Source organism: Mustela putorius, unplaced genomic scaffold (genome assembly GCF_011764305.1).
Source record: "Mustela putorius furo isolate JIRA1106 unplaced genomic scaffold, ASM1176430v1.1 tig00003898_pilon_pilon_pilon, whole genome shotgun sequence".
Taxonomy (NCBI): Eukaryota; Metazoa; Chordata; class Mammalia; order Carnivora; family Mustelidae; genus Mustela; species Mustela putorius.
This window is the reverse complement of record NW_025422047.1, coordinates 8,027,910-8,043,883: the sequence shown is the minus strand read 5'-3', so window position 1 is coordinate 8,043,883 and position 15,974 is coordinate 8,027,910. Positions and strand designations below refer to the sequence as shown.

Below are 15,974 nucleotides of genomic sequence, written 5' to 3'. Positions count from 1 at the left end.
GCTCGATCGCAGGACCCTAGAATCATGACCTGAGCCAAAGGCAGAGGAATAACCCACTGAGCCACTGAGGCGCCCCTCAATTTAAAAATCTTCATAATTTTTCTTTTTCTTGTTTTTTTTTTTTTTTTTGAGATTTTTATCTATTTAACAGAGAGACCGCCAGCTAGAGAAGGAACACAAACAGGGGGAGTGGGAACAGGAGAAGCCAACTTCCCACTGAGCAGGGATACCGATGCTGGGCTTGATCCCCGTGAACTGAAGGTAGATGCTTAATGACTGAGCCACCTAGGTGCCCCAGCCTTCATAACTTTTCATTTGAAAAAATTACATGCAGTACATGATCCTGGGATTGAGCCCCGCATCGGGCTCTCCACTGAGTGGCAAGTCAGCTTCTCACTCTGCCTCTCTGTTTGTGATCTCTCTTGCTTTCTCTAAAAATGAATAAATAAAATCTTAAAAAAAAATGATGAGGGTTTGGGGTTCAGATTATCTATATTCAAATCCACAATCCCTGTTAAATAAAAGTCACTTAAAATGTGTAAATAACATGGTTCCTCCTCCATAAATGGGATAATAGTAACCAATTTTTTTTAATTAAAAAATTTTAATTCTGTTAATTAGCATAACCGTCATTTTTCACTTTTTTTATTTAAATTCAGTTATTTAGCTTAATAGTAACGGTCTCTTTAAACAAAACTTTTGGATGGGTTCTGTGTTCTTAGAGGTCTTACACTATTCAAAATTTTATGAGAACCCTCTGTATGATAGTTAAATTGGTAAACTGTAGTAAATTTTTTTCACAATTTATCATTCAGTTTTTATCTGTATTATTTTGTCCTGTGCAGAAATAATACATTTTAACATGTTTATTGAGGTATAATTCTCAGCCTGTAAAATTCACTCACATAAATTATATATGGGTGGGGCGCCTGGGCTCAGTCCCTTAAGTGTCTGTCCTTGGCTCAGGTCATGATCCCAGGGTCTAGGGATATAGGCCCGCCTACCTGGCCTTGAGGCCTGCTCAGCAGGGGAGCCTGCTTCTCCCTCTCCCACTGACTGCCACCCCCCCTTACCGCCAACCCGCCACCCCCTTTTATGCTCCCTTTCTGTCTTTCAGATAAAATATAAAGTATATATGGTTTTAATATATTCATTGTCTTTAGTTATAGTCACAGAGTTTCTTTCGCCAACCACCAGCGTCTAAGTTTAAAACATTTACACCAGCCCAAAAGGAACCCCTACCCATTAGCAGTTACTTCTCATCCTGTAGTGCCACAGTCTGCAACCCCTCTCCCCCAAGCAACCACTGATCTCTGGAGTTGCCTTTTTCTGGTAATTTATTTATTTTTAAAAGATTTTATTTATTTATTTGACTGAGAGAGAGATCACAAGTAGGCAGAGAGGCAGGCGGGGTAGGGGGAAGAGCACAGAGCCTGATATGGGGCTCGATCCCAGAACCCTGGGATAATGACTTGAGCCTAAGGCAGAGGTTTAATCTGCTGAGCCATCCAGGGGCCCCTTTGGTTATTTCTTATAAATGGTATCTTACAATATGAGGCCTTGGTTGAGTAGCTTATTTATGTAGCATAATGTTTTCAGGGTTCATCCATGTTGTAGCATCAGTCAGTATTTCGTTCCCATTCAGTTGCCAAGAAATATTCCATTAGGTGAATATATCATATTTTGTCCATTTGTCACTTGATGGACATTTAGGTTGTTTCCACCTTTTGGCTATAGTGAATGTTGCTGTGAAGATTTATGTATAAGTTTTATTGTGGACTTATGTTTCCATTTATATTGGGTATATCCAGAAGTTACATATGGTGACTTTATGTTTAACCTTTTGAAGAACTGCTGGACTTTTCCAAAATAGCTACACCATTTTACATTTCCACCAGCAGTATAGGAGGGTTCCAGTTTCTCCACATCCTTGTCAGCTGTTTTGATCTTTCTTCAAATTCATACTAGTAGGTGCTAAGTATTATCTTACTGTGTTTTTTATTTACATTTCCCTGTGACTAATGATGTTAAAGCTTCTTTTCATGTGCTTATTAGCTATTGGTATATCTCCTCTGGAGAAATGTTTATTTACATTCTTTGGCCATTTAAAAATAAGGTTATTTGCCCTTTTATTATTGAGTTTCAAGATTAAAAAAAAAAAATACATTTGGGATATCAGTCCCTTATCCGATACATGATTTGGAAATCTTTCCCCCAATTGTTGATTTTCAGTTTCTTGATAGCTTTGCTTATAGCACTAAAGTTAATTTTGATGAAGTCTAATATATCTATTTTACCTTTTGTTGTTTTGTTATTGGTATGATATCTGAGAAACCATTACCTTACTTGAGGTCGTGAAGACTTACCTCTGTTTTCAAATACAGGGTTTATAGTTTTAGCTCTTAAATTTATGTCTGTGATCTCTTTAGGGTTAATCTTTGTGTATAAAGAAGAGATCCAAGTTCATTTTTTTGCATGTGACTATCTAATTGTCACAGTACCAGTTACTGAAAAGGCTGTTCCTTTGCCATTGAATTATTTTGACAGGCTTGTTGGTAATCGGTTGACTCTAAAGGTAAGGGTTTATTGTTTGGACTCTTAATTCTGTTCCATTGATCTATGTCTAGCCTTATGTCCTAGCACACATCTTAACTGCTGCAGCTATGTAGTAAGTTTTGAAAGTGGGAGTTTGAGTCCTCCAGCTTTATTCTTCATTGTCAAGATTGTTTTGGCTCTCTTATGGCCTTTGCCCTTCTATATTAATTTTTTGGATTAGCTTGTCCATTACTGCAAAAAAGCCAGCTTGAGTTATGATAGGTGTTCCATTTATTCTATATATCATTACCATCTTCAGAATATTAAATCATTTGATCCAAGAACCATAGAATGTTTTCTCATTTGTGTAGTTCTTTAATTTTTTTTCAATAATGTCTTGTTTTCAGAATATATATACAAGTCTTGCAGTTCTTTGGTTAAATTTATTCCAGAGTTCGTATCCCTTCCTCCCTCCCTTTCTTTTCCTTCCTTCCTTCCTCTTTCATATTTTATTCTTTTTGATGCTGATGTAAATGGAATTATTTTCAGATTGTTCAGGTGGTATATAGAAATATTATTGATTTTTGAATATTGGTCTTACAGTCTGCAAGACTACTGAACTTGTTTGTTAGTTACAATAATTTTTTAGTGCATTCTTTAGGATTATCTATTTATAAGAATCTATAAATAATAGTTTTACTTCTTTCCAATTTGGGTGATGTTTATTTTAATTTGTTTTGTTTTGTTTTCCTAATTGCTGTGGCTAGAACTTTAAGTACAGTTTTGAATATGAGTTATAAAAACAGACAACCTTGTCTTATTCCTGATTTTAAGGGGGGTAGCATTCTGTCTTTCACCATTGGAAGGATGTTTTGAGTGTTTTGTAATCACTCTTTATCAGATTGAGGGAGTTCCCTTCTACTTCTAGTTTGTTGAGTGCTTTTATTTTGAAATGGTACTGCCTTTTCGCAGGTCGTTTTTTTCTGTATTAATTGAGATGTGCTCAAGTAGTTTTCATCCTTTGTTCTGTTAATGTGCTATAGAATATTGATTGATTTGCAGATGTCCTATAAACCTTCCATTCCTAGGATAAATTCTACTTGTTAATGGCATATAATTCTTTTTATATGTTGCTGGATTTAGTTGTTAATATTTTATTGAGGATTTTTGTTTCCATAAGGGATATTAGCCTGTAGTTTTCTTGTGATGTCTTTGGGTGGCTTTGGAATCAGGGTAATGCCAGCCACAAAGAATGATGTGGCAATTGTTCTTTCTTCTGTGATCAGGAAGTTTGTGAAGGATTGATATTAATTCTACTTTAAATGTTTGATAAAATTCACCAGTGGAGCCATTTGGCTTGGGTTTTTTCCTTTTCCTTTTTTTTTTTGGTGGGAAGTTGGAAACATTAAATTTTATATGGTCATCAGACTACATGTTTTCTGTTCTTTGGGTCACAAATACATAGAAGGATCTTTCACCTGCTGTTTCCTCATCAAAGATGTAGATATTTATAACTAATGTAGATAGTAGGATTGACTGATTTGTTATATGACATTTAACATAGACTCATAAATATTCATTTTTTCCTGAATTCCCATGGCACTTTATCTGTCCGTCTTTTTTTTTTTTTAAGATTTCATCTACTTATTTGACAGACAGAGATCACAAGCAGGCAGAGAGGCAGGCAGAGAGAAAGGGGGAAACAGGCTCCACACTGAGCAGGGAGCCCGATGTGGGGCTTGACCCCAGGATCCCGAGACCATGACCTGAGCCGAGGGCAGAGGCTCAACCCACTGAGCCACCCAGGTGCCCCTATCTGTCCGTCTTTTTTTTTTTTTTTTAAAGATTTATTTGACAGACAGAAATCACAAGTAGAGAGAGAGGAGGAAGCAGACTTCCCACTGAGCAGAGAGCCTGATGCGGGGCTCGATCCCCGGACCCTGGGATCAGGACCTGAGCTGAAGGCAGAGGCTTTAACCCACTGAGCCACCCAGGCACCCCTATCTGTCCGTCTTTTAAGTGATTTCCCAAGTGTGCTTTTTATTGTTATTTGAGTCTTACCTCCTCTATTAAACTGAATCCTCTGAAGGACATACCTGTCTTCACTGTGCTTAAGAGTTCAGCAATTGAAGGGCTGAGTGAATGAAATGTTACTTTGGTATTCATGTGAAAATTTACAGCTCACTTCTCTTTGGTCTTATTTCCATGTATTAGAATATGACGTGCATTTATTTGACCTGGTCTTGCTATTTGTGCTACAGTCCTGCAACTTATCAGTGTAACCTGTTGATTTGATTCAGTAGATCACATTCAGTCATAACAGGTTTGGGCTACAGAGTGAGTTACAGGAGAGCAGAGGTGAGAAATTCAGGTTTTTTTTTTTTTTTTGTTTTTTTTTTTTTGAGAAATTCAGTTATTTTGTTCCTTTAATGTTTATAGCCTTTTGTATAAGCCTAGAGCCCATAACCTCCTACAGGCTGTCTTTAGTCCTGCAAAGGCTTTCAAGCTATGTAGTTGGGGGGTACCTGGGTGACTCAGTCAGTTAAGCCTTGGGCTCATGTCTCAGGGTGCTGGGATCTAGCCCTGCTGAGCAGGGAGCCTGCTTTTCCCTCTACCCCGGCCAGCCCCTCCCCCTGTTTATGCTCACTCTCCCCGCCCAAATAAATAAATAAAATCTTTTTTTTTTAAGTGCATTAAAAAAAAAAAAGCTATGTAGTTTGTTTTGTAAGAGCTATATCTTGATTCGGCCTTTCCTGTATTAGTCTCGGTAAGTTTAAGAATTATTTCTTAAAGTCATATATAATTGAACTCTTTTTAGGTATTTGACTGAATCATTGATGGCCCCATCTGGTCTTCTCTGAGCTATTTTGATAGGTACTTTGCCCAAAAAATGGTCAGATAAGTCTGGATTCCTCTTGGAGAGAGACTTTAAGTACATTAGCATATTGAACACTAAAAATTCTTAGGCCTAATGTTAATGGCCTTTCATATTTTTTAATGTTAATGAATATTTGCTAATATTTTGATCTAGTATTCAGAGAGGTAAACTTTGGGAAATGCTTTTATAAATGATTGGTATGAAAACAATTTTGGGCAGTGTCTATAAAGAGAAATCAGAGATGAAAATAGAGTTAAGTATAGAAAGTTTAAATGTGTAGGTTTTAGGACAAATACTTGTTAATGGCCTTCATTGTAATTCTAGTACATTATGAGGTGGTCATTATACCTTCTTACCATTGCTGTTACAGGAAAAATTTAAAAGAATTTTTTTTAAACCAAGCCAAAAACTGTTAGATTAGGCTACCATTTGAACAGTGCTTTCTAGTTTATCTCCATCCAGAGATAGGGTGGTTTTCTCTCCAAGTAATTTTAATTATTTTTATTAGGCTTTTCATTTGGAGTAAAATGAAAATCCTATCCTTGGGTAAGAATTGGCAGTTGGTGCAGGTATCTTCAGATTCTTATCTAGAAGTAACACTCGGATCTCCTCTTACCTCCCAGTATTTAGCTAAAGCTTGTCTGATAGACAGTTTTTATGTAGGATTGCCCAAAAGATTTTCAGTACATGCATTCTCCTGTTTGGTAAGTATGGATAATGAATAATAGAACCCATTCTGCTTGACTTTGTGTTACCTGAGTTTTGTATCTTTTCATTTTTTCTTTCACCCCCAAATCATTTATCCAGGATAGAAGTAGAGCCCTATTTATGGTCCTGGACCATAGACTGTCTTTATGTAGGATGTAACATTAGAATTAGAGTTCTGTAGCCATGACCTTTGACATTATGCATAAAAAAGCAAATTAATATGGTCATTTGTAGGGCGTCTGGGTGGCTCAGTGGGTTAAAGCCTCTGCTTTAACAGAACTTTGGTGGACTCCACATTTAGAATAAAGAAAGTTCCATGAAGGAGGTAAAGAAGAAATAGTCCAAGAAGTTGTCAGACATGGAGAGTATCCAGAAGCAAGTGTCAGTCAACAATTTTGACTTCTGTTTGTACATTTTGGTAAATAGTGCTTTATCAGACAAAGTGGTTCTCTCAGCCTTTTCAGACCTAACTCTCCCTTTATTATTATTATTGTTATTTTTAAGAGTTTGTTTATTCTTTGGAGAGAGAGAGAAAGAGAGCATGCACAGGGGAGGAGCAGAGGGAAAGGGAGAAGCAGACTTTCCCCTGAGAAGAAAGCCCCAATGGGGGCCTTGATCCCAAGACCTGGAGATCACAGCCCACACTGAAGGAAGACACTTAACCATCTGAGCCACCCAGTGCCCCCAATTCTCCCTTTTTTAAAAAGATATTTTATAGTATTTTCTATCTCGAAATGAAATCTTTAGGTAATATTTTATACATAAATATGTATACACTTATATATAAATATAAATTTAAAAAACAGTATGTGCCCCAATTGTAATATATTGAGGAAAAAATAAAATAATTCAGATATAACTTACGTATTTTAAAATGTGACTGTGTGGGGCTGACCCACAGTGGATGACATAACAAAGTAGTCCTGTCTTTGCACCAGGATGTAGAATCACCTTGATGGAAGAGTTGAAAATGTAGAGTGATAAAAATCTACTTATATTTGTGACTCAAATACCATAAAGAATAAGAGGAAAAAAGAGGGAACTACAGTAGAATATAAAAGAATGGGGAGATTTGCTCCTTCTCAATCCCTTCAAGATGAGGGAGAATGAGTTCAGGTTTTTGAGGAAGAGGGAGAATTGTTTGAAATAATCTTTGTAGAGAATGAGAAGCAATTAATAAGAGGTGGGTAAAAGAGTTTTTGAGAAAGTCATGTGCTCTGTTGAAGTTGGGTAACAGCTGGTGGGTCAGATTAGCACAGCCCTTTCGTTTCCTTGTAGAGAATGAGAGAAAGACAAATGTAGGAGATGAAAGTATAGGTTATTAGAGAAACCAGTTTTTCAGCTTTTTGTCATTGTTGTTAAGATTTTAGTTTTAAGTAATCTCTACACCTAACGTGTAGAGATTTTTTTTTTTTTTAAAGATTTTATTAATTTATTTGACAGAGAGAAAGATCACAAGTAGGCAGAGAGTCAGGCAGAGAGAGAGGAGGAAGCAGGCTCCCGCTGAGCAAAGAGCCTGATGGGGGGCTCGGTCCCAGGACACTGAGATCATGACCTGAGCCGAAGGCAGCGGCTTAACCAACTGAGCCACCCAGGCGCCCCATAGATTTTAAATAAACTCTACACCCAACAACTCTGAGATAAAGAGTCTTGTGCTCTACTCACGGAACCAGTCAGCACCCCAGAGAAGCAGCTTTTAACAGACTGGCTGAGGCAACTGGTTTGGATAGAGAAGCCACCCATTTTAAAGGTGATTAAAAAAATAATTGAGGATGGTGGTGATGGATGGTTGGCATGACTCTGTGAATGTGCTTAATGCCACTGAACTGTACACTTGAAATGATTGAAATGGTAAATTTTATATATATTATATATTTTACCACAGTGAAAGGAATCTAATTGAAAACTTCATTAAAATATTCCTTTATGGGGTGCCTGGGTGGCTCAGTGGGTTAGGCCTCTGCCTTCAGCTCAGGTCATGATCTCAGAGGCCTGGGATCGAGCCCTGTGTTGGGTTCTCTGCTCAGCAGGGAGCCTGCTTCCGCTCCCCCCCCCTCTCTGCCTGCCTCTCTGCCTACTTGTGATCTGTCAAATAAATAAATAAAATCTTTTAAAAAAATCTTTAAAAAATATATATTCCTTTATTCTCCAGGTATCATCATAAGACTATTTGTGGTGCTATGTCAGAAACTTCATACTTGAAGTACCTCCTCTCTTTAGCCTTATAGAAATAAGGGAGTACATCATGCTTGCCATTTCAGCCATCAGTGGTCATATGCTACAAAGTGATTCTGGAAGAATCAGACTGCAGGATTGATGTGTACTGGGAGTCACATGGGGGCACATATTGAGCATTGTTAAAGACTGTAGAGGTAACATGATCTTTCCTGGACAAATTGGTTCTGGGTTCATGTTCATATACAGCTTAGTTATTGAGGAATTATTTTTTGAAACTAGTTTTTTATTTAATCACTCAGTATTACTTTGTAGTCTTGTCTTCATACATTCTTAATTAGGATCATTTTTATTATCAGCCAAAATAAATACATGAGATTAATTATTTTATTTTTTTAAGATTTTATTTATATATTTGACTGAGATAGCATGAGAGGGAACATAGCAGGAGAAGTAGGAAAAGGAAAAGTAGGCTTCCTGCTGAGCAGGGAGCCCGATGAGTGGCTCTATCCCAGGGTCTTGGTGCAGGGCTGGATCAAGCCTTTGGGATCCTGACCTGAGCTGAAGGCAGACACCCAACTGACTGAGCCGCCCAGTTACCCAAGATCAGTTATTTTTTAGTGAAGCATTTAGGAGGGAGCCAAGCAGCAATTTTATATGCTTTAATTTATATGTATGTATATCCAGGTGAATTATATGTACTCTCAGAATTTTGCTGTATTTTCAAAACTGTGTTTCTTTGAAATCTTTTGGAATGGGTGCACATTAGGTCTTACACTGAAAACTAGAACCTGTTGAAGTCTTAAAAAAAAATCTTTTACATTCTTTTCTCTTTAACTGTTACTAAAGACTGCTATTTTTAAATTCATGAAATTTACCTCATTTTTATGTATAATTCAGTGATTTCTTTTTTTAAAGATTTTATTTATTTATTTGACAGAGAGAGATCACAAGTAGACAGAGGCAGGCAGAGGGAGGGAAGCAGGCTCCCCGCTGAGCAGAGAGCCCGATGTGGGACTCGATCCCAGGACCCTGAGATCATGGCCTGAGCCGAAGGCAGCGGCTTAACCCACTGAGCGACCCAGGCACCCCCCCCTTTTTTTTTTTAATAATTCAGTGATTTTTAAACAAACTTACAGAGTCATACAACCATCAATACAGAGTGTATTTAGAACATTTCCAGCTTTACTAAAAGAGGTGTCTCATATCCTTTTACAGTCAAGTCCCCTTTATACATCCAGACAACCATTAATCTACTTCTTTCTTTCTTTCTTTCCTTTTTTTTTTTTAAAGATTATTTTATTTATTTATTTTATTTGACACAGAGAGAGAGAGAAATCACAAGTAGACAGAAGTAGGCAGAGAGGCAGGCAGAGAGAGAGGGAGAAGCAGGCTCCCTGCTGAGCAGAGAGCCTGATGTGGGGCTCCATGCCAGGAGCCTAGGATCATGACCTGAGCCGAAGGCTGAGGCTTAACCCACTGAGCCACCCAGGCGCCCCACTAATCTACTTCTTTTTTTTTTTTTTAAAGATTTTATTTATTTATTTGTCAGAGAGAGATCACAAGTAGGCAGAGAGGCAGGCAGAGAGAGAGAGGAGGAAGCAGGCTCCCTGCTGAGCAGAGAGCCCGATGCGGGACTCGATCCCAGGATCCTGAGATCATGACCTGAGCTGAAGGCAGCGGCTTAACCCACTGAGCCACCCAGGCGCCCCCACTAATCTACTTCTTGACTATAGCTTTCTTTTTCTGGATATTTCATATAAATGGAATCATATAATATGTGGTCTTTTGTACCTGGCTTTTTTTTTTTTAACTTAGCATAATGTTTTTCAGACCAACCTTGTTGTTGCATGTATCAACTGTTTATTATTTTTTATTGCTAATAATATTTTTTGTGGGTATATGTCTTGTTTATCCATTCACCAGTTGATAAATGTTTGGATTATTTTGCCTTTTTTTTTTTTAAGATTTTATTTATTTTTTAGACAGAGAGAGATAGCAAGAGTGGGAACACAATCGGGGAGAATGGGAGAGGGAGACCCAGGCTCCCTGCTGATCAGGGAACTCGATGAGGGGCTCGATCCCAGGGTCATGGGATCAAGGCCCACATTGGGCTTCCTGCTCAGTGGGAAGCCTGCTTCTCCCTCTCTTGCTCCCCCTGCTTGTGTTCCCTCTCTCTGTGTGTCTCTTTCTGCCAAAAAAGCAACAACAAAACAGTTTAGCTACTTAATCAACTGAGCCACCCAGGTGTCCTGAAAAGGGTTTTCTTCTAGCACATAACATCATAAACAAATTAACGTGTTGCCTATTTAACCTAAAAATTATGCCAGTATCCTCTTCAATAATTCCAGGACTAAATTTTCACATCAATATTGAATTGAACTTTAGGCAGGACTGTTCCACTATTAAAGTTATTCTGTTTTAGTGTCTTTGTAAGGAAATCAGTTAAACAATGATTATTGACAGCTTATATTATATTGACAGCTTATATTAGCCATTTATTGACCTTGAACTAAGGACTGAACTAATCTGTTCAGTTTAACATAGATCTTAGTTGATGCTTTTATAAAACCCTGCACCTCAATGAGCAAAAATGGTTTCTAGACAGGTATTTCAAAAAATGCAAATAAAATTCTAAGTGATCTTTACTCTGCAGAATTGGTGCTATAAAAATAATGGTTCGGGGCACCTGGGTGGCTCAGTGGTTTAAGCCTCTGCCTTCGGCTCAGGTCATGATCTCAGCATCCTGAGATCGAGCCCCACATCAGGCTCTCGGCTTGGTGGGGAGCCTGTATCCTCCTCTTTCTCTCTGCCTGCTTCTCTGCCTACTTGTGATCTCTCTCTTGCCAAATACATCAATAAAATCTTTAAAAAATAAAAATAAAAATATTTGGCTCTTGGAATTGTGTTCTTCACAACATCAGAGCATAAACTCGAGCAACTTAAGAGGTAGAACCTGTCTAGGGAGACAGTTTGCTGAGATTGAAAAAGCACCAGTTTAGGAACTAAGAAACCTGGCTCTGTAAAAGAGCTCAGGGAATATGAGCAAGTTACTTAATTTTTCTGGTTTAAATAAAATTTTTAAACATTTTATTTATTTATTTGAGAGGGGAATGAGAGAGACTGAGCAGGAGAGAGGGGAGGAGGGAGAAACAGACTCGTGCTGAGCAGGGAACCCTATGCCGTACTCAGTCCTGGTACTCCAGGATCATGACCTGAGCTGGAAGTAGTCACTTTACCAACTGAGCCACCCGCCACCCAGGCCCCCTGGTTTTTAGTTTCTTCATCTGTAATATGACCTAGTTGGACTAGATAATCTCTGTGACCCCTCCCAACTCTGAATATGTGAGCATTCACTGTTTGAAAATAACTCTGGGATTTCTTACAAAGCCCTTTCACATATACTTAATTTTATCCCTAAAAGATTCTCTGACGTAGAGAAGGCAAGTCATTTTTAGAGGATAGTTAGAAAAGTTGGATATAATTTTTTTATTATTATTATTTTTTAAAAGATTGTATGTATTTATTTGAGAGAGAGTGCAAGCTGGGGTGGGGAGGAGGCACAGAGAGAGAGGGAGAAGCAGACTCCTTGTTGAGCTGGGAGCCCGATGTGGGGCTTGATCCCAGGACCCTGAGATCGTGATTGAACTGAAGGCAGATGCTTAACTGCCTGAGCCATCCAGGCGCTCCTATTTTTTTTTTTAAATATTAATTGAAGTATAGTTGATATACAATGTATTATTAGTTTGAGGTATACAACATAATGATTAGACACTTCTGTGCATTACTCAGTGCTCCCCACTCAGCATAGCCACCTTCTGTTACTGTTATGTTATTGACTATATTCTCTATGTTATACTTGTCATCTCCATGACTTTTTTTATTTTATAATTAGATATTTGTATACAAGTCCTTTATCAGATATACAATCAGATATACAGTTATACAACTTGCAGATATTTTCTTCTAGTCTGTGGCTTATTTTCATCTTTTTCATGATATTGCTTAAAGTACAAAAGTTTAAAATTTTCGTGGCCTAATTTCTCAGGTGTTTTTTTTTTTTTTTAATGGATTATGCTTTCAATAACATATCCAAAGACTTTCTGCTTAACCAAGATCATGAAGATTTTTCCCCTATGGTTTTTTATAGAAGTTTTACAGTTTGGGGTTTTACTCTTAAGTCCCTGTGTCCATTTTGAGTTAACTTTTATCCATAGTGTGAGGTAAGGGTTTTTTCTTTAACTATAAATTAATCTTTTTGTATGTGGATATCAAGTTGTCCAACACAATTTGTTGAGCAGATTGTCTTTTCTTCCTTTGAATCGCCTTGGCACCTTTATTGAAAATTGACCATAAGTGTAAGCGTTTTTTGTTTGTTTGTTTGTTTGTTTTTAAAAGATTTATTTATTTATTTTTGAGTGAGAGCATGCAAGCACAAGCAGGGGTGGTGGTTGTGGGGCAGAGGGAGAGAGGGGGAGAGAGAATCTCAAGCAGACTGCCTTGAACACAGAGTCTGACATGGGGCTTGATCTGAGGACTTGAAATCGTGACCTGAGCTGAAATCCAGGTGTCAGGTGTTTAACTAAACTAATCTGCCAGGCATGGTTGTTTTTTTTTGTTGTTGTTGTCTTTTAAACCCCAGCCCTTCTTTTTTTTTTTTTTCTTTCTTTTTTTGAAGTCAGTTGTATGCCCACTGTGGGACTTGAATTCAAGACTATGAGATCAAGAGTCATATACTCTTCCAACTGAGCCAGCCAGGTGCCCCTGTAAGGTTTTATTTCTGAATTCTCAAGTCTGTTCTATTGGTCTTTGTGGTTATCCTTATGGCACTATCACACTGACCTGATTACTGTGGCTTTATAATATGATTTAAAATTTAAAAATGAGGGCACCTGGATGGCTCAATTGATTAAATGTCTGCTATTAGCTCAGGTCATGACTCTCTTAAATCTTTTCAAAAAATAAATGAAATCAGAAAGTGTAAGTTTCTCAACTCTTTTCTTTTTTTTTAAGATTTTATTTATTTATTTGAGAGAGAGCGAGCATGAGTGGGGGTCAAAGGGAGAGAGAGAAACAGGCTCCCTGACTCCAGGCTTGATCCCAGGACCCTGAGATCATGACCTGAGCTGAAGGCAGACACTTAGCCAACTGAGCCATCCAGGCACCCTGAACTCTCTTCTTTTTTAAAATTATTTTGGCTGTTTTGATTTCTTTGCATTTTCATATAAATTTAAGAATTAGCTTGTTAATTTCTGAAAAAGGAAAGGAAGCCTCCTGGGGAGATTATGTTCACTCTGTAGATAAATGGAGGAGAACTTTTAATGTATCCTTCAGAAGAAAGATTATATTATATAGGAAACTTTTAAAAACTATGGTAAAAAGAGAAGACAGCACAAAGGTATTAATGATTTCCTTTAACACCATAAGGTAGCAAAGAAAATACTGAAGCTATATAGCTTTGTTTCTCACTCTTACTTATACTCTCTTTGCTTCAGTTTTTGAAATCATTTCTGTATTTTTACACTTTACAGAATGTTTGCAAGTGTGTAAAATACTCTGACAGTATCTCTGTTCCCTTGTAAATGGAATATCTCATTCATATATACAAATTGTAAATACAAAAAGAAAAAGAAAGCCGCTCTTTGGAAGGTGATGCTGAGAACTGAGAGCAAGTGTTCCTCTAGGAGGTGCACAGGAGAGCTCGTGGTGTAGATTTAGGTAATTGTGAGTAATTGTTCATTGTAGGATAAAAGGTAAGTGGGTGTAAATTTTAAGGTACTCTTTCAAAAAAGTATAATATGATTTTTTGTTGTGACATATGACAGTATTTCTATATTTTAAGTTTCCTCATTCTTCTAACTTCTGCCCTTGCGTTTGGAAAAAGTGCTTGATAAGAACTTTATTACTATCTTTCTACAGACTGCTCTCTTCTTGTCTTGTGTTCTAGAAGGTCTGATTTGTCTTCACATTGATAGCAAGCAGGCCAAATAAAGGGAGAAGAAGTAGTATTCTGTCTTTCACTGCTTAATCTCATTATGCAGCCGAGAAGTCGGAGAGCCTTGTGCATGAAGACAGATTTGTTCTATGGCCTCGGAGTTGGGTGCCGGGGACGATGGCGGCTGCACTGAGCTGGCAAAGCCCCTCTATCTTCAGTACTTGGAGAGGGCCCTCCGGTTGGACCATTTCTTGCGACAAACATCAGCCATCTTCAACAGGAATATTTCTAGGTATGTGATTACATATTCCCAATATAATGTTTGACCACCTTCTGATTCCCATTATTTCTGGTTTTAGGGTTAAAGTATTTTATGATTTTTGGTATGTTTGATATTTTTTCTTCCTTCTTTCAAATAGAACACAGTCATCTTTTTTAAAGGATCAAGCTCTAATATCTGCTAACCATAAATTACAGTATTTTGCTGGGTCAGCTGTGATTATAGATTTATTCTTCAATTTATAGTGATGAGAGTGAAGATGGACTGGATGACAGTAATCCTTTATTGCCTCAGTCTGGGGATCCCTTAATTCAAGTTAAGGAAGAACCTCCAAATTCATTGCTTGGAGAAACTTCTGGAGCAGGCAATTCTGGAATGTTAAACGCATACTCGTTGAACGGAGTTCTACAGTCAGGTCAGTGTGGTGTGAGATCCCTGTTTGGACTATCAGTTCTCTTGGGGCAGTCTTCCTTTCATTTTTGTTGTTCTTTATGTTTCTTTACACAGAATCAAAATCTGACAAAGGGAATTTATATAACTTCTCTAAGTTGAAGAAAAGCAGAAAGTGGCTAAAGGTAAGAGATAAGGCAAATGTTTATAATTCAAATAACCTACTAAAATTACAAATAGAAGGGAAAGTTATTGACTCATTCTGACACATGAGCAGAGATTTCTCTAGACATGAGTCTTCTGTGGGTGTGATTTTTTTGAAGAGATTATAGAGGAAAATCTAGAGGCCTCAATGAAGTTCATTTTAGCAAACATTTTTTATTATAAAGCACTGTGCAGAGCAAAGAGTAAAAAGAAACGAGAACCTTGCCCTCCCTGGCTCACATTGTAATCAGGATTATTAATGTCTTTTTCATTAGTTCTTGAGTTGTTGGGATGTTGATTGAGTACATCCTACCTGCCAGATGCTATTATACACAGACAGGGTTCTTGCACTGTAGAGCTTACATTCAAATGGGGGGAGGCAGTGAGTAAGTCTGTAAACAAATAAATAAAATGGCTTCTTTAAAGAGGTAACATTTCATCTGATTTCTGAATGGTCAAAGCTATGTGAATGTTTAAGGAAAGAGCATTTCGGGGCACCTGGATGACTCAGAGGGTTAAACCTCTGCCTTCGGCTCAGGTCATGATCTCAGGGTCTTGGGATCAGGCCCTGCCATCCGGCTCTCTGCTTGGCCGAGGGGTGTTTCCCCTTCTTTCTCTTTGCCTACTTTTGATCTCTGTCAAATAAATAAATAAAATCTTTTAAAAAAAAGAAAAAAGAAAAGAAAAGAGCATTTCAACCAAAAGGAACATAACTATAAAATTCCTAGAAAGGAAGCAACTCAGTATGTTTGGGGGAGAAAGAAGGCTAGTATAGCCGGAGCACAATGAAAGAGGGAATGGTAGAAGATGAAGTTAGAGAGCCTGATTGTGTAGGGCCCTGTACACCATGTTAAAGAATTTATTAAAAA

The 15,974-nt window shown here is 37.7% G+C and overlaps 1 protein-coding gene across 3 annotated transcripts in view; it reads left to right on the top strand.

Annotated features, from left to right (window-relative positions):
* The window catches only part of INO80 (INO80 complex ATPase subunit), a 138,098-nt gene that overhangs the window by 15,468 nt on the left and 106,656 nt on the right, over positions 1-15,974 (top strand). For all 3 annotated transcript variants that reach the window (XM_045067904.1, XM_045067903.1, XM_045067902.1), the window contains exons 2-4: positions 14,338-14,523; positions 14,757-14,926; positions 15,019-15,086. In XM_045067904.1, the coding sequence (XP_044923839.1) occupies positions 14,381-14,523; positions 14,757-14,926; positions 15,019-15,086 (381 nt within the window). In that variant the 5' untranslated portion in view covers positions 14,338-14,380. The remainder of the gene's footprint in view (positions 1-14,337; positions 14,524-14,756; positions 14,927-15,018; positions 15,087-15,974) is intronic.